This window comes from Pungitius pungitius, chromosome 12, assembly GCF_949316345.1.
Source record: "Pungitius pungitius chromosome 12, fPunPun2.1, whole genome shotgun sequence".
Taxonomy (NCBI): domain Eukaryota; kingdom Metazoa; phylum Chordata; class Actinopteri; order Perciformes; family Gasterosteidae; genus Pungitius; species Pungitius pungitius.
In genome coordinates this window covers 16,055,603-16,080,101 of record NC_084911.1, presented here as the reverse complement: position 1 = coordinate 16,080,101, position 24,499 = coordinate 16,055,603, and the positions used below count along the sequence as shown (strand labels likewise).

The window sequence follows — 24,499 nt, the reverse complement described above, 5'->3', positions numbered from 1 at the left end:
TTGATATAATAAACTAGTATAGGTTTATCTGCCAGGTTTTATCTTCTATAATTAGAGCATTACGGTTACTGGTTCCTCATCTTCAGCCAAAGCAAAAGCTCAATTAACAGTTCTGAGGATTGTGAGAATATTTTATAACCGCTCTCTTACGTTGTTTCTTCTTCTCGAGTGTCGACTTTTTTTTTTAATCACTGCAATAAATTATGTCTGCAGCAGGTGGCGCTCTGAGCTCACCCTGGCACCCCCGTCAACAGCATGAAGTGAGAGAGACAGAGAGAGAGAGAGAGCTCCCCCCCGCCCATCCCTCCACCATTAGAAACCCCAGAGCATGAATTACCTCTCCAAAGTCATCGGCGAGAATTTACGACTGGTCAACAAAAGCACGTGACCACCCCCCACCCACATTTCTCCCTGTCTCTCTCTCTCTCCTCCCTCACCTCACCCCTCACCTCCCCCATCACACGCATACCCTTCAATCCAACACACACGCATACACACCGCCACCCCACCCCCATGTTTGGACGGCACATACATAGCTAAAAACGAAGTACAGTGCAACGCCATAATTCACTAATACATCATAAATCGTTGCAAGTACCAGCGTTATAACGACGAGGAAAAATCTAACAAATCAAGCTCCCCTTGGTCCTCAGCTCTGAGCCTGCAACTCTCTAAAACAACCTAAATGAGCTCTTACTTTGTAAACTCGTTCTCTGGGCGCTACCCAAATGGCCCCGACTATCAACTGCTAAATTATGGAGCCAGCAGCGGCGCAATGAACGGCGGGACGTACAGGGACTCTTCCTCCGCCAACATGCACCATGCGACGGGCTCCTACGGCTATAGCTACAATGGCATGGACCTGACCGTCAGCAACCGGGGAGGGGGGAGCGGTGCCACCAACACCGGAGGACACTTCGGGGGCGGCTCGATCATCGGGGACTCCCCGGGCTTCGGCTCCCCGACCCCAGAGACGGGCTTCCGACAGACGTCCAGCTGCTCCCTTGCGTCTTCCGCGGATTCCATGCTGTCACCCGGCAGCGGAGACGCTAAACTGGGCGCCCGGACCTCGTCTCCCGGCACAGAGCAGCCAGGAAGCGGTAATCTCAGCTCACCAAACCTGTCCTCGACCTCCTCCTCCTCCGGCGGCGGCGGAGGAGGAGGAAGCGGAGCGCAGCATTTCACGGAGCTGGACGACGCGTCGACCGACACCGAGGAGTTACAGCACAAGCCGCCGCTGAGGACCGGGCACCCGCAACGCGTGCAGAGGCGAGAGGGCGGCCCGGCGGGATCGGCCACCGGTGGCACCGCGGGAGGCGACACTCGGCCACCACAGATATTCCCCTGGATGAGAAAGCTGCACATTAGCCATGGTACATGCTGATTCTCTGTTTATAGCGTAATAGCTTCATGCCAATAATATACATGCTCTTATAGACAGAGGCGTGCAAAAAGGGCACGAGGCAAGGCGCATCTTTGCAGATGTATTGCTACATTGATTTGAGTTTTGTAAGCCGGCTGCTCCAGGACACACTCCTTTTCCAATGTGTCAAATTCATAGTTTCATATAAATGTCATGAGACAGTCGGTGGGGGGGGTGGTGAACGAACACCCCACTAGAAGAGAATATGTTTTTTTCCCCCAATGCTTTAATTTGCCAACAGTGTGGTAAATATATATATATATATTTTGGACGTATTTTTAAAATAAGTAGCCTAACTAAACACTTTCCCGCTTCGGGTGAAAGAGCTTAGGCCGTTTTCTTTTCTTTTCTTTCCCCCGATTTAAGTCCGTGGTTTAGAAGCCGCGTGGACGGATGGTGGTCCCCTCTTTGTTTTTTTCCCCCCTCTTCTTTTATTTGATCAAATTCCTCAAAAGCGTCATAAATCTGTCAGTGGGGTGGGGGTGCCAAAGCCGGGCAGCGAAGTCCAACAGGCTGAGGAGGGTAGAGACAGAGCTGGGTGGGAAGGGGCAGAAGAAGAAAAAAAGAAAGAGGCCACGAAGGGCTTTTGGAGGCTGTTGCTCCTTTGAAAAGTGAAGCTTTATTACGTGTGGGAACTTTATTAGCGAGGTGAGGCAGAGGACGGGGGCAGCACAATCCCGAAGGCAGCTGGAGATGTGTGTTTGTGGGGGAGGGGAGAGGGAGAGTAGTGGTTACAAAGTAAAACAGGGATATCACAAATAAATGTGTAGAGGGTGTGCACATGATCATATCAACACCTGTAGCTACAATGTACCCGAACCTGATGGGAACCTGTAGTGAACACCGAATTGTCCGTCATTTTATGGTCATTTGTGGTTAATGAAGGTGTCCCCAGTGTTTAGGACACCACTATTAGGAAAAACGTGTACGTATGACATGTTGGTGCATAGAACCCCGCCCTCCACTCCAGCAATCGATCCCTAAGAGGCTTTATGTCCGTTTCACCCCCCCCCCCCCCCCTCCATAGATATGGCAGGCCCGGATGGGAAGCGGGCGCGAACGGCGTACACGCGCTACCAGACGCTCGAGCTGGAGAAGGAGTTCCACTTCAACCGGTACCTCACGCGGCGGCGGCGCATCGAGATCGCGCACGCGCTCTGCCTCACGGAGCGGCAGATCAAGATCTGGTTCCAGAACCGGCGGATGAAGTGGAAGAAGGACAACAAGCTGAAGAGCATGAGCCTGGCAACTTCCGGCAGCGCATTCCAACCCTAGAAATTAAGTTAAATTGAAAGTTAAAAAATGAATCCGTACTCGTTGGAGGGGGTTTAACTACAGGCGTCTTTCCAGGAGGGGAAAGTCCGAATAAACAGAAAGACAAGCAGAACATGGAGCAAAAGAAGACGGCGATGAAGAAATATATGTACACTAAGAAAAACAAAACAAAAAAACACTCCTACTTATCAACGGAGCTCTGTACAGCAATGCAGCACTTTTTATTTTTCGGCATGTTGGTGTTTTCGGGCAAAGTAAATTAAACTGTGGTACTTGTTTTCGTAAAAAAAAAAACGTGGTGTTTCTGTATGTAAAAAAAACACTGACCGCAGCAGAGGACTCAAGAAAAAGGAAAGAAGAATAATGTTACCGAACTGTCTATACTTACATTTTAACTTGCAACCTTGACGGTGTATGAATAACGTTTAATGTCCACGTGCAATGTTTTATACTTGACAAAGTGCTTGATGTTACCATGTAAGCTCTTGCTGCAGGTTTACAGCCTTTACCCGTCCTCCTTATGTCTGCCTGTCAATTACTCGACATTCAAATTGCCTCCTATTTCTTATTTAGACCGATAGAAGGTGTGTGTGTGTGTATGTGCGCGGCCTGCTAACATCTCCGTATCATGTTGTCTATAGCTATATTATCAGTGGAAGTGTATATAATTGTTATCATTCACGTAATCATCGGACACATGTTTTAGAAAGGATGTACATAAACGTATATATTGTCATTTTTAAATGTGAGCAATTGGCTATTTGTAGTGGTAATGTGTGTGTGTGTGTGTGTGTGTGTCTGTGTGAGTGGGAGTGTGTGTGCCTGCAGATGTGAGTGAAATGGCTACCTTCCTGTGAGGCCTGTGAGCTTTTTGTATTTTGTTTGTAACTTGGAGTAAAACCCAATAACAATAAAGTTGCCCATTCTCGTCAGACCGACTTGACCAGCTGACGGCGCCAAGCTGTACCCACAAATGGCTTTCGTTGACGCCAGAGAGGGGTTCAGGTTTAAATATGTTAGCTTCCGCTGAGGCCACAACACCGTCCACGTTCGTGCACTAGATTCTGGTCTGAATCGCTTTACATCTACTTGAGAAATAACCATGGAACTAATACCCAAACTAAATCAGTCTCATTCTTCTGTACATATAACATTTGTATCCTTCACATTTATAAACATTGTGTTCTCAACGATGATTCAAAGCGGAAAAACCCCCCAAACCGCGTCGTGCGTAAAGACGCACGGTTTCAAACATCCGTTTGGAGGCCTTTGCAAGCTGGTTTTTCCAGGCCTCGTCCTAAAACGCACAAACACAGAACAGCCTATGTTCATCCCCGCCGACCAAGTCTAACAAAAGACAACACTCTAGTTTTCTCTAGTCCCGTTCTGATCCACCACGGGCGTCACTCCAGGCCACATCATGTCAACTTCTGCGCCCTTCCGACTGCAAACAACCAACTGAACTTTTAAACTCACCGACTGATGCCGCTTTAGCTTCCCTGCTGTAGCGGCTTCATATCTGGCCCGATGAACGGGAGGTAGCGTGGGGGTACGAAATCGTGTCCTGTCCATAAAGCCTCATCTGTACACAACCGCAATCTCCTGGCTCTTCTGTGTGTAGGTGGGTGGGTGTGTGTGTGTGTATGTGTGTTGAGATGTTTTTTAACCTCCTTCTGCTTTGGGCCAAACTATAAAAAAGGACGGTAGCTCTGACATTTACATTTCAAACGGATGGGTTTTATCTCCAAGTTGGATCGTAAAGATCAGGCCTGGCTTCAGAATGATACCTCTCACTGGTTCCCCCCGAGTCACGTGGGGTCCATAAAGTTAGTTTTATGGTTTTGGGGAGTTGACAATGTACTATATATTTCACATTCTGGAAAGCAAGTGACGGTTTAACGGCTTCGCCGGGATCCTAAAGGGGTCAGTGAAGTAGAGACGCAGCGAGAGGGAGGGTGCGTGTATGAGAGAGGGAGAGAGAACGGACCACTACGACCGGCCGCTGCTCAGGCTCCGGTACACACGCGCCACGGCGGGCGCGCTCCGTCCTGCGCCGCCCGCCGTGGAACGCTTTGAAAACGTCGGTGGAGGGAGCGAGCGGGGACGCACAGTAAGTGAGTTGGGCCGTTTGTACGCGTGGGAGCGAGGGGAGGCGGTAGGTGGCAGAGGGTGGGAGGGTGGGGGGCTCGCGGGGGGGAAGATGGGGGGTGTGGAGGGGGGGTCACTCATTCACCATGGATGGCTGAGGCCGGTTCGTGGACCCGGCGGTCGGTCCACGTTCCCATGTGGGCGAGAAGGTGCATGTGTATATTTCTGTGTGTACGCGCACGCTGTTGCAGTGTACATATGCGTGTTGACGTGTGAGAGTTGGATATTTTACGGCGTTCAGATGCCGTTCCCTCTTATATTTTGAAGATGTTTTGGATCAAGTGCTTTGTGACTGTAGCCGATCAACAACGGCAGAGGTTGTTGTTTAGTGACTTTTGAAGTTCCGAGTGATCATATGAAAACATTGCTTACGTTTGTATGCGTTTCCGCATAGAATATTCCGAAATATTGTCTATCATGAAAAGTTTGGGGACTTGCGCTTGTGTGTGTGTAAAATGAACCAATAACTAGGGAAAGGACACACAAATGCGTCCTTGAGCAAGAAAAGAAATTCCACCCTCCCCGCCCCTGGCGCCCTTGTATTTTCCAGTCAGGATGGGTGTGAGTGAAAAAAAAAGCGTCGTGACAGACAGTCTCAAGGGTTCATACACCGGATCGTTGGGTTGATGTGAACACACACAAACAAACATGCAGTATATGTGTATATTTCCGAGCTCGTTGTGTTGATTAAAAGCTTGCATATCGAAACAAACGTACACCAGACAGATTTCACGCTAAGTCCGTACCGAAAAAACCCAGTGTGCAAAAAAACTCCCAAAACGTAATTCTCTAATTCTCATTTGATGCTCTCCAGTATACCGCGCCGACTGAATAGAATTAAATATAATGGTAATCGAACTAATGAGGCTAATGAGGAGAACGAGAACCTAATGACCTATACGCCACATTTAATAATAATATAATCAATGACAACACGTGACGCGTGACGCACATAGCAATAGTTGCCCAACAGGAAAGTATATCAATATGACACATACACATTGCAGAAAATGCATTTTTATGTCCAATAATACACAATTTAGTTGCCGTGGAAACCATCGTTGGAAAAAGCATTGTGAAGTAAAAGTATTGCCGTGTTGGATGTGTACATTCTACCCTTATATATCTGTACCAGTCCTCCTCTCTGGGCTGTCCGCGAGGCCTCATATTGCTCTGATCCTTCATTTAAATATTTTAATGTCACCTGTCAAGAGTTAACTCTCTTATACTTCTTATACTTGTAGATATATGGTGGAGTTCAATTTTTTTTTGTTTAAGCTTTCAATCAATGCACCCCATGGATGGTCAGTAGCAAACCCCGGTTGTAAAAACCTCAAAGAGACGTTTCAATGAATAGTCCTCCTATTGTGTGTAAGGGTATACGTGAGAAACACAGTGTTATTTACTTCAATCAGACACCGCATACATTTTGATTGACCTTTATTTAGTAGAAAACATGTTATTTCACAAAATAGAATATAACTTATATGACTATATAACCTATAACTTAGATGAAGGCCGCCAGATAAAAGCTCCAGTAAATATGTTTGATCCGTGCTGGTTTTCTCATTTACGTGTGTCAGCAAACTAAACTTAAACTTTAAAAAAAAGCTCCCCCAGACGTAAATTTGTTTTTTTTTGTTAGTGGTTCTATTAACTTCATTATTTTTACAACATACGTCACGGCATAAGCCTACGGACATAAATTAACGAAGAGTTACCGTTTTTATGGCAGCGAGGACGCCGAGTTGATCCCGCTAATCAGAGAGGAGGACTCTCGGAAGCCTCTTGCTCCGCTATCCGCTCTTAACCTGTCATTTATAACGTTCACTTTATTCGCCCGCTGGCCCCATGGTTCTCTGTGCGGAGCTTCCTGGCCTCCACCTTCACAGGGATTATTCACCGGTTTCGCACACACGGTGGTTACAATCATAGCATCAAGTCTTAGGGAACATACCCGTTTTTCAGGTACAAGCCTTCTGGTAACATATGAAAAGTATATCACATATATAAAATATAGAAAAGGTTCATTTCAATACACAATATGTCACCACCAAATTATAATTGGTCTCTTGAAATAAAAATGGCGGACCCCTATAATTCTTTACAGACTGCGGTTCATCTTATAATGACGTAGTGTTGTAATAATAAAGCACTTATAACGAAGAACTTCCCGGCCAAACAATTTGAGGAATTAAAGGGAAATATTTACACAGTAAGCTTATATGCAGCTATCAGGAAAGGTGTTCATTGTTTTCCAGTTTCTAGATATTAAAATATGTCAAGCATTCCTAACAAACTATTCATTGTGTTAATAATATCAGTAATAATATTGATTAATAAATATAGCAAAAATCTATTTCCCAGTTTTTTAATCAACGTTTTTTTCAAACATCCTCCTTTCCATTATGACAATAATTAATTTACTTTATCCGGGGTGAGAAAACAGCTCATATCACCCAATGGCTCGTGTGTGTATTTTCGTTTGTGTGTGTGTGTGTGTGTGTGTGTGTGTGTGTGTGTGTGTGCGTGCGTGGAATAGTGCAGGTCTTGCGTGGCTTGGATCCTTGAGGAAGTTACAGTTCAGTAAACAGGAAGACGAGAGAGAGGAAAAAACTCCACATTTCATGTTTCATCAACTTCCTCCTTTTAATGATGCTACAGGAAAACCACCCTTCCCCCATGGCCTTACACACACACACACACACACACAAGGACACAGCACGCGGGACACAAATTGCAGTTGCTTCTCTTGTCAAGTTACAAAAAAAAATGGAGCGCGCACGGCTGTGACACGAGGGAAGGTGCAGCAGCTCTGTTTGGTCTCCTTTGTGTTGCTCTCGCAGTGTGTGTCGTGTGTTTCCCGTTTATGTACACAGGGCAGCTCCAGCCGCTGCTGCCTCGCCATTATGCGCATTATGTGCGTTATGTGCGTTATGTGCGTTATGTGCACGGGCTTGCCGCTGCTCTTTTGAACCTGTTGAGGCTGTCAGAAAGCGCCGAGTTCGGCTTTACAATCTCTGTGTTGGTGATGACGAGTGGGGTGAGTAACTAATACCCTTTCTCCCCCCCCCCCCCCCCCCAACCCTCCCCATGCATTGCAAAGATGTGTTTGTCAGTGTGTATGTGTGTGCGCGTGCGTGTGGGTGAGGAAGGGAGCTGTGTGGGAGCGAATGGGGTGTGTTTAGTTGTGTTTGGTGGGTTTATTGGCCGGGCATGAGAGGGGGGGGGGGGGGGGGGGGGAGAAGGAGGGAGAGTATGAGTTGCATTGGAAAGTCTCGTGTTTTCAACACGGACTTGTAAAATATTTGAGTTGTTTCTTGGCCTGAATTTGATCAATTAAATTCAAATGGTCGTTGAATTTGAGCCACGTTCTGCATATACGGATTTCTGCTTTGATGTGAAGTCTATTTAAATGTCGTGTAATACACACACACACACACACACACACACATTATTGCTTTCCTTTTCTTGCTGTCGCAGCTTGGAGCGTGATTGCTTCTCGTTTAAGTTGGCATTTGCGAGGCCTTAACGTGTGGGTTGGGGGGGGGGGGGCTCATGAATAATGCATGAGCAGGGAAGTCACAGCGAGGTCAGCAGACAGTCGCGCACCGCACGAGGAGGCGCAAAGAGGGGAGGGGGGGGGGGGGGGGGGGCGTGCATGAGCGTGTCTGCATTTACTTCCGCAACATTGGGAGAATAATAAACACCTGGCGGTCTTTTCTATCTGTTTATTTACCAGTGTCCGCATCAGAAGGGAGGGATGTTTACGTCAAACTCACCATAAAAGTCCACAATTTAAATAAGGCTGGTCGGGTAAATACAGAGAGCAAGTATAAAAACACATAATGCATAACGTAACGGGTCGAAAATATATACATGAATAGGGCTACGGCTTTATGTTTTAGCAAAAATACGCAGAAGTTAATTGCTTTTCTATTTCTAAGTGTTTGCAGTCAATCAAAGGCCTTTATCAGCGGCGCTATGGGAAGGATTGCCGCGATAGTGCGTGTTTGCCTTGTCGATGGGTTATGGTTATTTTGCAAATATTGAATGATACGCCGGTCGTTGGTGGGTATAATGGGTGGGTTTTAATAACTCATGTCGGTAAAATGTACATAAAAAAAAAACATAAAAAATGTATATCCTCCAAAACAACGTCAAAATGCATAACTTGTGAGCTCCAAAACATGTTTGAGATGGAGATAAAGTGTGCAATATGTCACTCATAAATTAGTGGCCAGACAAAGACAAAGACAAAGTACGAGCTTATTAATAGGCTGCCACTGCGAATGCAAATAATAAGAAATATTCTTTTCTCAATTCATACTCATAAAGATGACAATCCCTAAAATAACGGATTTAGTAACAGAAAAACGACTACTACGTCTACTTACGATATTTACACAACAATTCAAATGACTTTCTCAAACATAACACAACAATAATACCATTACTACTTCTACTACTACCACAAAGACTACTACTATATGTATATCAATAATAGTACATAATTACATTTATATTATTAAACACCTATGGTGGTAATGATAATAATATGATGTTGATGACATCAATAATAACCTCCCCCCTCCCAGAATGCAGCTCTCTTGCGCCTCCACTAGAGCCCGCTTCAGACCAGGACACAATGGAGATATCTCTCGAGCCCCCCCCCTTCCCCCTCTTTTGAATCCTAACCGACCCTCGTCTCCCTGTCAGAACTGTCGGGTTCCTTTGCACTTGATTAATGGGTGTTCGTATGACTTCAGGTGTGAGGGACTTACTGGTCCTCCTTAGAGCTGGCTCTCACTCCCTGAGACCAGAGAGAGGAACAAGATAACCGCTAATTCATTTTAGCTCACCATTTACAACATTACCAAGCAAACACGTGAGGGAAGAGAAGGTCGTATAGCTGCTTGTGGCCGTCTCATTTCCTCCCGCTAACTAACAGTTGGCCAAGGAGGGTTCAAGGAGCGGACGGGTCAAAAGTTCACCGTCGTGCGCGAATTCCGCCCTCCCCTCCGCGCGCTGTCTCGACTCCAATTGCTGTATGTCAAAGGCAAAAATGGGGGAGGAAGGGGATGGAGGTAGGGTACAGATAGCGGGAGGCGAAAGAGAGGTGAGGGCCTGACCTTACCCTCCCTTCCCCGGTAACAAAAGGCGGTGCCCCCCCCCCCCTCCCTCGCGCCGCGATGTACAGAGAGAGAGAGAGAGAGATGAAGGTAGAAGAAAAGCAGGGAAATGGAGGGGTTGAAGGTGGTGGTGGGAGGGCAGAAGGTATTCGGTGACATGGAGGTGGGGTGTCTGGGGGTTGCATGTTCTGGTCACAGCTAACATGGGTCCCTTTCTTTTCAAAGACTATTATTATATATGTCTCAAAAAGTAATTTAGTATTGTACTGTACTTTTATTACTTACTACGAGTAGCTGAATATATATGACACCAATGTCCAATTAGAATACAACGTAAGACTATTACATTATTAGAGTATGTTGATGAAACATTGTGTTGCACACGATTGAGCCTGTAGTGCCATGTGTCTGTGTGTGAGAGAGAGATTAGTGGCTGTAAAGTAGTGGTTTCATGCCCGGAGACAGCAGCTATTTATAAATCCCAAAGCATTATTTGAGAGTTTGAGCGAAGCACAGCTCTTCCTCTCCTCCACCTTATCAGCACAACCCTGTCAAAACTACACCCGTATCTTGCGCACCATCCACGAAATATTGCTCCCCTTATCGGATTTTGCTTCTGCAAGACGAATGTGTGGCCCCTTTCGTAGCTGAAAAGAATAAGCCTCAAACCATTTCTTCGTACTGCTGTCCATCCGAAGCTGTTTCTTAATGGGCCATTATTGTTGATTATTTATTATTTTGCTTAATCAAGTAAGTGAATGGACTAATGTCGAATTTGTTGTTGTGTTTTTGAAGCCAAATGTCAGTAGAAAAATGAGTGAAATCCCTACATCTTTCTCACAAATTTAGCCAAACAACTCACTTAAACCGCAACCCAATTAAGTAGTGATTAAATAATAGTAATAATAACTCAAATGAAGATTGAATGTGCAGCGGCTTCTGTCTGATCTGGCAAACTGCTTGGATCTCGATCAATGAGTCAAACAACCCACGTCTGAGATCGTTTAATCTCAGCTGTTTGGACACTAATCGTTGGACTTATGCTTTATGGGTAAATGGTAGCAGGCCAGCAACGAGGAGGAGAAATGACTTTCCACGTTAGAGCAAAAATGACAATTCAGTAAATAAATAATCAGTTAATTGACGTAAACACATGAGCGAATAACCACGTTACAGATTCCGTCTTTCTCCAGGGTTCAGCGCGAGTTCAGGTGATTAAATCAATCAAGAACGCATTGCGCGTTGCGCGCCGGTCCGTTTCTCAGATAGCTGCTGTGGCTTTATCCCTCCTAATGTGAAACGAAATGGAAAATGAAAAAAAATATTAAGCCTCTTCTTTTGATTGGTTTTCTGTTACCGACAGACTCGCGATAAAATGGGGAATTCTAAGGGAAGTAATAGTGAAATGAGCGGGGACAATTGGACATATAGCCGCTGTTAAGGTATTCCACCTGATACCTTTGCGTCCGATCCAGACGCGACACGGAGACGGTTAACGGGAGGACGCTAGAAACACAACACGCTTGGTTCCGCGATTGCGCGCGCGTAAGACTCGACATTTATATTTAGACAACAAAGGAAGAAAAAGAGAAAGGATCATGGGAGAAAATAATAAAAGGGATCTGTGCGTTAACAAGAAAGACCCCCCCCCCTCACACACACACACGCACGCGCACACACACAATTCACGTCTGACCATTTTTCTTCACGGCAATGACTCCAGCTCAACGTAGGCGGCTGGGAGAGAACGAGTGGATGGAGGAGGGGTTGGGAGGCTGAAAGGAAGGGTCGGGAAGGGGGGGGGGGGTGAGAAAGAAATGCGCGGGGGCGGGGGGAATTGGTTGTGCTCGGGGTGAACGGGAGGTCAGCGCGTCTCACCAATATTAAAATGTCTACCGGGAACGCGGAGTGACACCACGCCTCGCCCGTTAAACAAAGAGTGCGCCAAAGTGGCGGATTAATTTAAAAACTTGAGTCCGTGCAACACTTAACGCCTTAAAGAGCCCGCAGTCTCCACACGGCAGCTCGCTCTCCCTCAGCCCCGCTGCTGCCGCTCCGTGACACCGGGAAGTGCGCGGAATGGCGTCCAGTCGTGGGTGGGGGTGAGGGGGGGGGGGTTCTCCTTTCTCGCTTAACGCCCATTTGGTTTTTTTTTTTTTGTGTTTTCGTCTTTGCGCACCGGTGCTGGTGTCGCAGCGCTCCGAGGTCGTCTTGTCTCTGTTGTGGTTCTTCACGATGGATAATCACCGTGCAAGTGGTCCAAAATAATAATATCCATGCGACGAGGTTCCGATAAAGTCTTGTTTACACTCGACGGGAGGACCAGGGTATAGGCGCGTCTTCGGGCGCGTGCGTGCGCGCGTGCGTGCGAGCGGGGTGGTCTACGGAAATGATAGCGACTTTTTTTTTTCTCTCTTTTTTTTTTTTAAAGATACCACGTAGCGAGCCGAAGAGGTCAACAAACCTGTAGCGTCGGAGGAGGAGGAGAGAGGGAAGCAGGACGGGGCGCGCGGAAAGGAGAGAAAACCATTTGGTGGAGATGAAACCAAGCGGAACAAAAGAGAAACAAAACGTACCGACGACGAGGAGGAAATTAAATGGTTGAACTTAAGGTGATGGCGGCATCAAGGACATCCGCGAGCTACACACGAGTGAGTACAGAAACAAATGGGAACGGGCTTCTACCTCATTTCCATATACGTGGGTGCGTGTCTAGGTGTGTGTGTGCGCGTGCCAACTTTGTTAATCCTATACCATGTGTGTGCGGCAGGTGCTTTGCCCATGCTGGGAGGAAGAGGAAGACCACGTGTTGCAGTACACTGCCGCAGCACCCCCTCCTCCTCCTCCTCCTCTTCATCCTCTTCCTCTCGTCTTCGTCAGAATGTTCATTTTGACCCTCAAGGCGCTGCTCTTCTCGCTGTGCTTCTGTGAACTGTCCGGGTTTCCTCTTTGTCCTTCACTGTCATCATCACGTCGGATGAGCTGACATAATTCACCTTAAGCTGTGTGACGTCACAGTGCACTACGGACGTGCTTTTGCATTGTCGTCCTCATGTTGGAACCAGGCACTAGCTTTACTCATATGATTTTACCGATGGATACATAGGACTCATCCGGCCTGCCCTAGGGTGAAGGCAAGGTCGTGGTCAGTGGGAGGTTAAAGGTCATAGACAACTTTCTCTCCCATAGCCTTAAATTCTATTCAAATTGTAGGCATCATTTAATGGCATTAAAACCCCAAACAATTAGAAAATAGCAGGTAGCTCTATTGTTCTAACATATGTATATTTAAGGTTCTGGGCCTACGAATAACGATATTCTTAAAATAAATACGGACCCGTGACTTAAACCTAGTGGTTCCAGCTGTTGATGTCCCTCTGTTGGACACAAATGTTCCGTTTGATTTGGACCATGAGCTGTCTAAGTGGAGCGTATACGTTAATCCGTTCTTCGTGTGCACGACTTGGTTCAAAGCCGAGCCAATGCCGCGCACATTTGCTTCCAATGTGCCACTGGTTCATGTTCAGAGGCCTTAGAGGTTTAGTGCGCCTCGCTTTGGCTCCAAAGGGAACAGTTGTGTGAATGCAGCCATTGTTCATAGAGCCCCGCGACACGACTGGCCCGCAGAACGAGAAGATACAGTTACAGTTTGACTGTTAAAAGGCAGCGAGGACGTTCTGGACAATGCAGTTCTTTTCGATTTTATTAAGGAGAAGGAACCTGCAGCATTATCTGTTCATGTCGCAGCAGCGCAGTCTGCGGCATTGTGAATGTATATATTATGGAATATATAAAGATATATAATTATATTAACGTCGTATGACAACTAATCCTTTTTTATTCCAACCCATTTCGTTTTTAAATGCTTGGCCGATCTCACACAGATTGGGCTGATTTGTCGTAAAAAAAGAAATAAGAGTTACCTAGAAACACTGAGGCTGCCATATTGAAGGAAAGACCGGCTTCATTATTTCTCCCCTGTCTGATAGACTTTGCATGACAATAACCAGGGAATGGTCCTCGATTTATTTTTCAAACCGCACAAAAGGGCAAAAACGCATTTCTCTTCTTCTTTGTTGGCCTTGCAGCTTTTTCACCTCGGTAATATTTCAGAACATTGACATGTGGGTCCTTGCAAATAATGGCACGATTTAACCCGCCTATATGTTCCATTTAAGGCCCGCCTTGGAATATAATTATACACAACAACAAAAAAACACTCCGCTTCTTTAAAGGCAGGGAAAAGGACGATATTAAATGTTTTGATGCAGCTGAGGAACAAGATCTTAACGGTTTGAGTCCTCGCTGTCCACTAGTTCTTGATGGAAATAGTAGTAGTTGCCGAGTTCAATCCCACGCGTGTAGCAGAAGAAGTAAACGCTCTGTGGTTTATTTCCGCCGCTTGGGCCACAACAGCTGATTCTGTTTGTGAGCTGTTGATGGGACAAATTTATTGTACGGTCGTAAATTGTGACCGTAAAGTTATTTATTCACACCGCCCCCCCCCCCCCCCCCTGAATGTAGAATTGCTTCCCCCCCCCCCCCTTACAGTTAGAGCTTGCTGATGTTTGCACTGGAACGGAATTGGCCCCGCAATAAAAGGCAGATTTCTAAATCACGATGTGCTGATCTTTTACCATTTCTCTGTGTAAATCACCCCCCCCCCCCTCCGCCCCCCAAGACCACTCTAAAACCATCGCATTTGTATTTTGTGCTCTCGAAGCTCACCCCAGTTATTCTACCGTGCGTGTGTGCATGTGAGGTGCACTGTGATTTTTTTTTTATCACTTGAATGAACCTTTATGTGTCACGTAGTTTTAAAGCTCTCGGTTGTTTTTAGTGTTCCCCGAGCCCCCTGTTTCCTTTCATGGTGTCTGTATGTTAATCTACCAGGTGGAAACCAGTTCTTCTCGTATCTCTCCGAATCTTCTTTCGTTGCTGTCTGTGTGTGAGGGAACGGGGTTTGACCTCCACCTGCAGCAGGAGACAATGGAGGACCTCCCCGTTGAATGCTTACTGCTGACACACCTAACAGAGGGCCGGGAAGTGCCACAGTCTGACTTAACACGACTTGATCGATACCTGAGATGCCCCCGTGGCAGGAAAAAAACAAAACAAAAGAGGGAAATCGGGAGGTCAAGGTGACAGAAACACGCCCACACCTGGGAGAAATCACGACGAAATTGAGACCCAACTATGGATTGAATGGGCGCTCCAACACAATAAAACAACACGGAACAGGTAGACTGCAGGCTGGTCGGTGTGAAGAGGGGGTTTGTGGGTTTGTGGGACGTCTGCTGATGTATGAACACCGAGGAAACAAGAGAACAAAGCCGGGGTCACACAATCAATGTGGGAGCAGCATAGTACACAAGTGGGAAATATAGCTTTCAAAAGGCAGCAGGACCAGCACACGGCCCGTTTGCACGTGCGCTCCTAAATGATGTATTAATACACAGCACATATTTTATGACATAGGATTTGAATGTATTGTACATCTTTTACATTGTTGATTCTGTACACGTGACATCCTTTGCAGTCTGTCCATCCCGGGAGAGGGATCCTCCTCTGATGTTCTCCATAAGCTTTCTTCCCTTTTTTCCCCATTTTTTGGGGAGTTTTTTTTCTGTGTCGATGTAAGAGTTTCAGGACTCAGGCTGTTTCATGAGAACAGACTGTAAAGCCCTCTGAGGCAAATTTGTAATTTGCGATTTTGGGCTATACAAAATAAAATGAATTGAATTGAATATAAATATGATGAAAAGGCCACAAAAATAATGTGAAATATTAATAAAGGCATTTGGAACTTTTTAAAGGTTTTATAAATTAAATATACATTTTAAATATATATTTATATATACATTACATGTATAAATATTAAATATTTACAAATACATCACCACAAATGTTAATCTTACATATCAATAATCTTAGCCCTACTTTCTGTTCGAATAAGAGGTTCCAGGATGGACCGTTCTCTATTCTGGGGAGTGAAGGGACATTTATTCATGTATTCATTGGTCCATCTATTTTCCAGTTGAATCAGTCAGAACCGTTTTGATAGAACAGTGATGGCACCAAACGATCGCTCTTTGTCTTTCTTCCATTAAATCAAGTCGTATCCATTCGGTTAGAACGCTGCACGGTTGGAGCTGCCAAGATTTTCTTTCTTTTTTTTATCCCCTTCTGTTTGTTTGTATAATTGCAACTCTGTCGTAAATGTGGTTGCTTACGTGGATGGAAAGTTAAAGGGATATTTTGATACTGAGTGAAAAACGACTTTATTAATTATTATTCAAATTCATTAAAGAACAGGAGATTTTTTTTTGTTATGAAGCCTATGAAAAATAATATGTTTCATTCCATCGGCATACATTTACCATATACATTTTACTTGTATTTGTTATTTGTATTTGTTATATATATATATATATATATATATATATATATATATATATATATATATATATATATATATATATATATATATATATATATATGAGAGGAGAATATGCCAAACAAATGTATTTTATTTTCCTTCCTTCTTTTATTCCTTGTCAGTTCCTCGTCACCCTTTTGATTCCCAACATTATTATTATTATTAGATCCTCACCAGCGTAGAGAGGCTCAAGGGTGGGGGGGGGGGGACGAGTTGAGGTGGATGGAAATATTCCACCAGTTTTATGAAAGCAATATAAGTCCATCCACGGAGTAACCCTCGTGCCTCCGGAGAGGCGCTGTCTTCTATATCTACCCTGTAGATCCGGATTTGTGTACAAAGCATTTCAATAATCACAAATTCGCTTCTAGGGGAGTATATAGTGGATTTATACGCGACGGCGGCGATGGATCCGACGCCGGAAGGAGCGGCCTCTGAGCGGCTGGAACGACTCTAGGCTTTCGAAAGTAGAACCACAGGGTCATACACATTGTTTTTTTTTCACCAATTTTTGACACTGCACGAAGGAATTAATTTCAGGTCTACATTGCTGGATTATTTTGACACGGTGATCTCCTCCCGTTGTATGGAAACTCAATCAAGTTACATTTATATCGTTATATATTTTGATTTCGTATTTTTTGCAGTTTTAAATGCCTATTGCAGGTTAAATTAAACATATTTATTATTTGTCGAGGTGAAAAATGATTGTCCACTTTACTCATCGAAAAAAAAGGGTTGGGTGTGAGAGGGAGGGGGTGAGGTTCTAGAGACGGTCACTTTTCTCCAAACAAAGGACTTGGATATCTCCATCATTCTGCCTGTGTGTGTGTGTGTGTGTGTGTGTACCTTCAGTCCCACTGATGACACCATAGACAGTGCCATTTTTTAGTATAAAGAATACGTATTTGCATCACGTCTTATGCGTCTGATTCATAAAAATGATTGACGTTTCCCTGTAAAATGCGTCAGAGAATGTGCTGGAATTCCTTAGGTTCGAGTTTCATTGTGTTTTGAGTATATTCGTGGCAACGAGAAAGCGGTCTGTATTGGAGTTGAGGGGGGGGGGGTAGGGCTATAAAGTAAAGCTGGTTACGGTTGGGGAGATGAATCCCTCTGCAGCATCAAAATGAATCTTCTGTTTGCTTCTGTTTCGTAATCAAGTGCAAAAAGCAGACGTGCACGTATGGACCCCCCCCCCCCCCATGTCAATACAAAGTTGAGGGCAAAATATAGAATACCTGCTGTTTCTGCCAGGTAAAGGATGCACTGACTAGATTATCGTGAGAGGGATGGGGGGGGGGGGGGGGGCAACCTGTGTCCGGCCCTCCCGCTCTTATCACGCAAAGGTTTGCTGCAGATTCAGAAGGCCCGTGTAACCTGAATTAGTTGATTAATTTTCTATCGATCCGAAACAAGCCAGATTCATCTCTGACACGGTGCTGCTGCTGGGTGGCGGCGCAGCGCTCCTCCACTCCCCGTCATTAGCCATTTAAAAGAAGAAGAAGAAGAAGGAACACTTTGGAAAGCACGTCTCTATAAACACACACAGACATTTTTACTTGCAGGGCACTGCAGGCGCCACTTTGAATTCCCCCGAGCGTTTTCTTTCCGCTGATTTCCTCTTTCCTCCTTTTGGTCCCAGCCGGACGCGTAACAAGGGAAAGGGCTGTTTGCATCAGCTAGAACGTGTCATCTGTTCTGCACTCTTATTATGTTTAGACACACGCGCGCGAATGTGTTTCTCTGTTGTTGTTGTTGTTGTGATCCTCTGGCTGCTTTAGAGCGGCATGCGCGCTGACATGTGGTGGAGGGATCTCCAAGGGGGGGGAGGGGAGGGGGGGGGGGGCAGAAGGGACGATGTCAGGGACTATGTTTGCCTACAAACGTGGGCCATATGATGATGCGCGTGCAGAGTCCGTGTGTATGCTTAATCCCATTTCCTTATCCGGGGTTCATCCTGGAGGCACACCATTGGCCGGCCACTCTCACGTGGCTTTTTAACTTTGTTCACTTGACAGAAAAGTAGGAGGGTTCAACGGAACATGAATAACCGAAGAGTAAAGGGATGAGATATAAATTGTAGTTATATATTTTCCGAGTAGGTGCAATTCCACAAAAATACTGACATTAATGGCCATGAGCTCCTATTTGATCAACTCCAACTATGTGGACCCGAAGTTCCCCCCGTGCGAGGAGTATTCACAGAGCGACTATCTGCCCAGCCACTCTCCGGACTACTACAGCTCCCAGAGGCAGGAGGCTGCCGCCGCCTTCCAGCCGGACTCCCTCTACCACCACCAGCCCCACCAGCACCACCCCCAGCAGCGCGGGGAGCCGCCGTACACGCCGTGCCAGCGTCCGGGGCAGCCGGCTTCGGTGGTGATGTCCCCGCGGGGTCACGTCCTCCCCGCGGCCGGGCTACACGCGTCCGCCGCCGTGGCGGAGCTGAGCCGCCGCTGCGACTCGGTGACGCCCAGCCCGCCGCCGCCCGCCGCCACTCTCGGCCAAACGCCCCACAGCCACGACACGTCGTCCCCGACGAGCGCCAAGGACCCCGTCGTCTATCCGTGGATGAAAAAAGTCCATGTAAACATCGGTGAGTGCGACACGCAAACTTCTCCTTCCTCCCCCCTCTCTCTCCCCCTCTCGCTGCGCCTTTGTGCCTGCCATGCAGTCCGCGAAGTGTCCACCGTCTTGGATCTGCGGCTTCCCCTCTCCCCGTTTTCCCCTACAAGCAAAAAGAGTGGCCCTTGGGTCCAGATTTACGATGTTCTGTTTCGCAGGGCCAATATAATTACACCCTCCATAAATTTTTATGACGCTTCTCCGCCGAGGTGCTTTTTGAAGTCCGATCTCCGTCTGGTCGTCTCTAATTCCTCGCCTTATGACAAGTCAGACCGAGCCCTTAAGTTAGCGTTTATGCTTCGGTAATTTGATTTTAAGTGGCCGCCTTGTATAAACGGTGTACTTTACTCTGTCGAGCCTTTCTTCCCTACTCGTTGTACCAGGAGAGGGGAAGTTTTATGGCAGCTGAAATATTCTTGTTTATGGGGCCGGCCGTAAAAACGCTAATGTAAAAGCCAATGGCTCCTCGCTGTAATCTTCTCGACGTGCTGCCTGCGTGCGCGTTGGGATGTCTGGAGTCACGACAATTTACCAACAACACAACACCCGGTGCCACCTTCGTCGAGTCCCCGTGATGCACTCACTCCGCCGCTGCACGTGTATTTTCGCTACGAACAGACTCATGTTGGATCGCATCTCGCAAGTTTTTGGTATTTCCTAAGAACCGTTCGGTTCCGTTATGTAGCTTCTCCCCCACCGACCGCCCCCCTTGTCCCCTCCACCAACAACCTTTATTCTCAGCCAGTTTATATGAGGCAGACCGTGTGGCCAGTTTTTTTGCGCATCCACACCGGCGAATAGAAATGTTCCGCCACAACGGAAGGTTTCTGCCAACGTGTCCGACTTTCTCGCTTTGAACAAACGGAACCCAGGTATCGCTCTCAGTTTAGAACATTTTGGACACCAGCTTTAGCCTGGAGGCGCCGAGAGGATCCACGCCGCCGCGGGGGCTGAAGTAACACCTGGCAATGTGCGCGCGCACTTAACACATAAATCCTATAGTGTGAGACGAACGGGTTCCGCTGCGACGGCTGCGTTTGTGAGCGCCGTTAAACGGATTTGTCGGGGAGATGAAAGGGGATGGGAATAATGTGAGGATGTGCAGGGCTACTGCCATTTTGTATTCCATCACCACCCTCATGGCATGCACTCACGTGTTTATTTCTCCACGGGGCTTTATGGGCTCTCTAGACGATTTAGCCACCCATCTGGGTTGCGTCCTCTTTAACGAGTCCTCCGTTATAAAACAATACTAATGTTAACAAATAGTCCTACTCTAATGTGGCACTATTCTCATATCGTGGGAATTATTTATGGAACGTAGGCGATATTTTGGCAGTGAATAATAATTATTGTGGGTTTACTTTATTATAGCAGTAGTTCATGATGTGGTGGTTATATATTTCTATCGTTGTCCCACAGTAAACTCGAACTTCACAGGCGGTGAGCCGAAGCGCTCGCGGACGGCCTACACGCGCCAGCAGGTCCTGGAGCTCGAGAAGGAGTTCCACTACAACCGGTACCTGACGCGCAGGCGCAGGGTGGAGATCGCCCACACGCTTTGCCTGTCGGAGCGGCAGATCAAGATCTGGTTCCAGAACCGCCGGATGAAATGGAAGAAGGATCACAAGCTTCCCAACACCAAGGTCCGCTCCGGAACCAACAGCAACAATACAAACGCCCAGGCTTTGACCGGGCCGCAGAACCGCGTCGGGCCCCTATAGCCCGGTTCGCCCTCTCCACGTTCCCCAAAATGAACGCCGAAGAGGCACCGGAGCCCGCACTTTGGAACAGAATAGCGCCTGTGCTCTGGAAGGATGGAGGGGGAGGAAGGGGGGGTCTTACTGCCGCTTGTTCGACCTTGATTTTTGGTAAAGTAACACGCTTAACATTTGACGGTATGAGGTGGGGGGGGGGGGGGGGGGGGGCTGGAGGAGGGGCGGCAATTCCCATTTATGAAAACACTGAAATTATCAAAAGTAGGCGAAGAAGGAGACTGATGAGACTGCTCTTTATATGTCTGTCTTTTATACCCCACCCCTCTCTCTCTCTCTCTCCGTGGTGGCACAAAAGACGGTATAGGCTGAGGATAACGTGTCCGCGTGCGTCTATTTTGTGAGGGCAGGGGGTGGGGCAAAAGGATAGATCCACGTTTTCATCTTGATTCATGCCGGGCTCGGGCCCCATTTGTCATGTTTACTCTGCAGGTACAAAGCAAAGGGGTGACCCGCGCTCCCCTCCCAAAACCGCTCCTGTTTGGTTTCATGACCAATTATAGCTTTTTTATAGTTATTTTGTTTGTTAAATTCACCCGATTTGATTGTAAAATAGTACTCTGTGCGTTTTTTTTAAATTATTTTTATATCGTTTTGAATGCCAAGGAGCGTGTGTGTTGTACGTGTCGTGATGTTATGTACATGAAGACAGAATGACAGGGAGAACGTAGCGAGCAGGGTTTATGAAGCTGCCTAATCGTAAGGATACTACTACCCAAACCAAAGTCCTGGTACAAGCAGCGCGAGAACCCATTATAAACGCAGCACTATGATACAATATACTACCTATTACCTCAGTTCTACTAATATAAATATAAATATATATATTTTTTATTTCTGTGGTCCTCTTATTTCCTCTCACTCGTTCAATGAAGTGACAGCTTTTTGAGCTTTTTATATTTTTTAAATTGTGTCACGCATAATAATAATAATTATGACTTGCAATGCAGTAAAAGCCCTTTTTATTTCCCTTATGTGGAATTTTCTAAATAACTAATGTAATTTCATTATATGCGATTGTTCCAGTCGTGGACATTGAGGAGAAACAAGGAGCTGTTTGTTGTTGCATAAATGGTTTTTATCTTTTTTCCCCTTTGTATTTGTTCCTCTTTGTCCTTTTCTCCGCACATTATGCACGGGCACTTCTCTCTCTCGTCCTCGCTTCTCCTCCTGCCTCCGGTCGGTCAGCTTGTTTTAACACATTTTATTCTGCACGTGTTGTGGTCTTCTTTAATTGATGCTATTTTATTGACATTCCAAAGAGCACGTTTCTTATTGATGGTGAGAATGATCGAGATGATGGTGTTGTTGAACATGTGACCTCCTCCGGTGTGTAAGTTGCTTCTCGCTCTGCTTATGCCTCCGTGTCTACCTTCCTATTATTTGTAAATAGTTCATAGAAATTTAAATAAATGGCTGAAAAGGAAAATTCTCCATATTCTGTTATTTCTTATCCTTTCGGAATACTCCTTTCCTCAAATATTCTTAGCATGTAATATTTATTTTTTGATATTTTCAAGCTTGGCTTCCGGTAAAAAAAAACGGCTAGAAAAGCACGGCCTCCTCTATAGTGGGCGTTGTAAGGATATATATATGTGTGTGTGTATGTGTATGTATGTATATGTGTATATATATACATATATATCCTCACGTATACACACAATGAATCATTTAATGTCAATTCACTGTTGGTTTTGTCCAAAAATGCATATAAGAGCCCACATAGGGTCTTCGTGAGAAATCAGCAGCCTGCGATGATTAATCTGTGCTGGCAATGAGTGATCTTGGTACATTACGTCCTGTAATCTCGTTTTAAATCACAAACCGTCCCTCCGTTTCACTTCGGTTCTCCCGTTAATTTAACGGCTGCTCAGACAGGCCCGCACCGATGCACACCACCCCCCCCCCCAGCCCCCCTCTTCCTGTGAAAAAACAAACATTAAATAGGTTCTTGGTTCGTGGTCTTTTAATGCATTAATGAGTGTAATTTTTGCACAACGTAACCCCCCCCCCTCCACACACACACACACACACACGCCCCAGCCCCCATTCCCCAAACACTCGTCCATATCGGTGTTTCTTGGACCGGTGCTGCGCGCGCATGTGTGCTTTTTATATGTTACAAAAAAAGGGGAGCGGGCCGGCGCCATAGCTCAAACCCTGACAACCAAATAGATAATCAACAAGACGAATGGCTTCTTTTGTAAGGCACGGCTCTCGTATTAATTTTCATTTTCTTTTCTTAGAGCAGGTATCGAAAAATATAGAGCAAGAAGGAGGGGTCTCGAGGGGGGGGGGGTAGCATTTCTCTCGATAAACTTTAAACAAAAAAGAAAAAAAGTGTGCCCCTGTAAATTGGTCCGCTTGTATTTTTCGGCCCAGAGAAGATTCACAATTACTTGATCTCTTGCAAAGAGACTCTCATCTATCTGTTTTTTTCCCCTCTTTATGAGAAGCTGCAAAACGCCGCCACCTCTATCCGACTGTGCACACACACGCGCGCACACAAACACGCACACACACGCGCACACACACACAGCGCGAAATATCGTTTAAAAAAGCCTCCTCCTTAGCGCACATATGGGCTTATTTTATTAGCGCAACACAGAATTTAAATGTTGAATTTATTTACAAACCGTCCTTCACTCAAGTCCCCCCCCCCTGCACACTATGCACGAACACACACGGAGCCAAAGCCTCTCAGCGCCCTCGCAGTCCGAATTGAAATAAAATAATTTGCGTTCAGGGGGACAATAAAAGTCCACCGTGGAATCTGTACTCTTTCTGAGGCTCCTTTATCAGCAGAGGCCTTCTGCCGTTGCTGTGAATGGGAGAGGATCTTCTTTGAGAGTGCCCCCCACCTCCCTCAACCCTTAAGAAAGTTCACCGCCATTATTTGCCGGACAGCAGGGGGACGGCACCTCAAGAAAAATGCGAGAATTATACAAGAAGGGGGGAAAAAAAACATTAATCACTTGTTGTTCTTCTTTAAACACGTATCTTCTTCTTTATTGTCATCAGTCAGCCTTACACAGGACCCCTTCTGCCGGGGGAGGGAGGGGGGGACAGAGGCCCGAGGGACGGAGAGACAGACAGGGGGAGAAGAAAAAAGATCACGTCTTGGAAGACAGTTGGAAGACCACCCCCCCTGTTCCTTCTCCCTCCCTCCCTCACACATACACACAAACGTACACACACACACACACACACACACACACACACAACCATACAGGGTCAAGCACACACTTCCCCTTCCCACCCATCAGCAAGCTATTTTTGACACCCCACAAGTATCCAACTATAAGAACAAACAAAAAAAAAACGTTTCGCTTCCTCATTAAAAAGAAGAAAAATCCTCCCAAGAAATCCCCGAGAAGCCAGTCCGAGAGTCCACGCGGCGGAGGAGAAGATGGCCCACAGGTCCACGGCAGTGCTGGCATCCAAGGTAAGAGGCCTGGAAACTTTCTTTGGTCTCCGTCCTCAGCGTTATTTGGGCTTTCCTTGCGTCTCTTCTATCGACTGATGGCCCACTTGGCGTTTTTATGGTTTTATTGCCCCCCCCCCCGCACATTTGGGAAGGTGTGTTTAAGGAGACTTTTATTGCCGTGGAGTGCTTTGAATTTCAGAGCGGGGGACTTTTGGAGTCGCGTGTTTGCGTTGGAAGGTGTGTGTGTGCGAG

General features: G+C 46.3%; 3 protein-coding genes across 6 annotated transcripts in view; all 3 read left to right on the top strand.

The window, feature by feature from the left end:
• The window catches only part of hoxb3a (homeobox B3a), an 85,183-nt gene that overhangs the window by 30,528 nt on the left and 30,156 nt on the right, over positions 1-24,499 (top strand). Inside the window, exons 1-3 of one of the 4 annotated variants that reach the window (XR_005120570.2) lie at positions 4,664-4,808; positions 12,410-12,629; positions 12,749-15,098. The gene's annotated coding sequence lies outside the window, so the exon portion shown is untranslated. Of the gene's footprint in view, positions 1-4,663; positions 4,809-7,700; positions 7,890-12,409; positions 12,630-12,748; positions 15,099-24,499 lie in introns of those variants that run through there. The other 3 variants (XM_037476148.2, XM_037476149.2, XM_037476150.2) reach the window with 3 other exon arrangements.
• On the top strand, positions 488-3,641 carry LOC119220294 (homeobox protein Hox-B5a). The gene is made up of 2 exons (XM_037476196.2): positions 488-1,373; positions 2,451-3,641. Exons 1-2 carry the CDS (start codon positions 686-688, stop codon positions 2,696-2,698), a joined length of 936 nt encoding a protein of 311 aa, XP_037332093.2. The 5' UTR covers positions 488-685; the 3' UTR covers positions 2,699-3,641.
• hoxb4a (homeobox B4a) lies at positions 18,273-20,961 on the top strand. The gene is made up of 2 exons (XM_037476212.2): positions 18,273-19,016; positions 20,468-20,961. Exons 1-2 carry the CDS (start codon positions 18,551-18,553, stop codon positions 20,767-20,769), a joined length of 768 nt encoding a protein of 255 aa, XP_037332109.2. The 5' UTR covers positions 18,273-18,550; the 3' UTR covers positions 20,770-20,961.

What these genes read in the sequence shown, in the direction of transcription:
- LOC119220294 (XM_037476196.2), top strand. Translation starts at nt 686, where the DNA reads ATGAGCTCTTACTTTGTAAACTCGTTCTCTGGGCGCTACCCAAATGGC. An exon ending in AAAGCTGCACATTAGCCATG is followed by an intron (nt 1,374 to 2,450) that starts GTACATGCTGAT and finishes CCCCCTCCATAG; the next exon opens with ATATGGCAGGCCCGGATGGG.
- hoxb4a (XM_037476212.2), top strand. Translation starts at nt 18,551, where the DNA reads ATGGCCATGAGCTCCTATTTGATCAACTCCAACTATGTGGACCCGAAG. An exon ending in AAAAGTCCATGTAAACATCG is followed by an intron (nt 19,017 to 20,467) that starts GTGAGTGCGACA and finishes GTTGTCCCACAG; the next exon opens with TAAACTCGAACTTCACAGGC.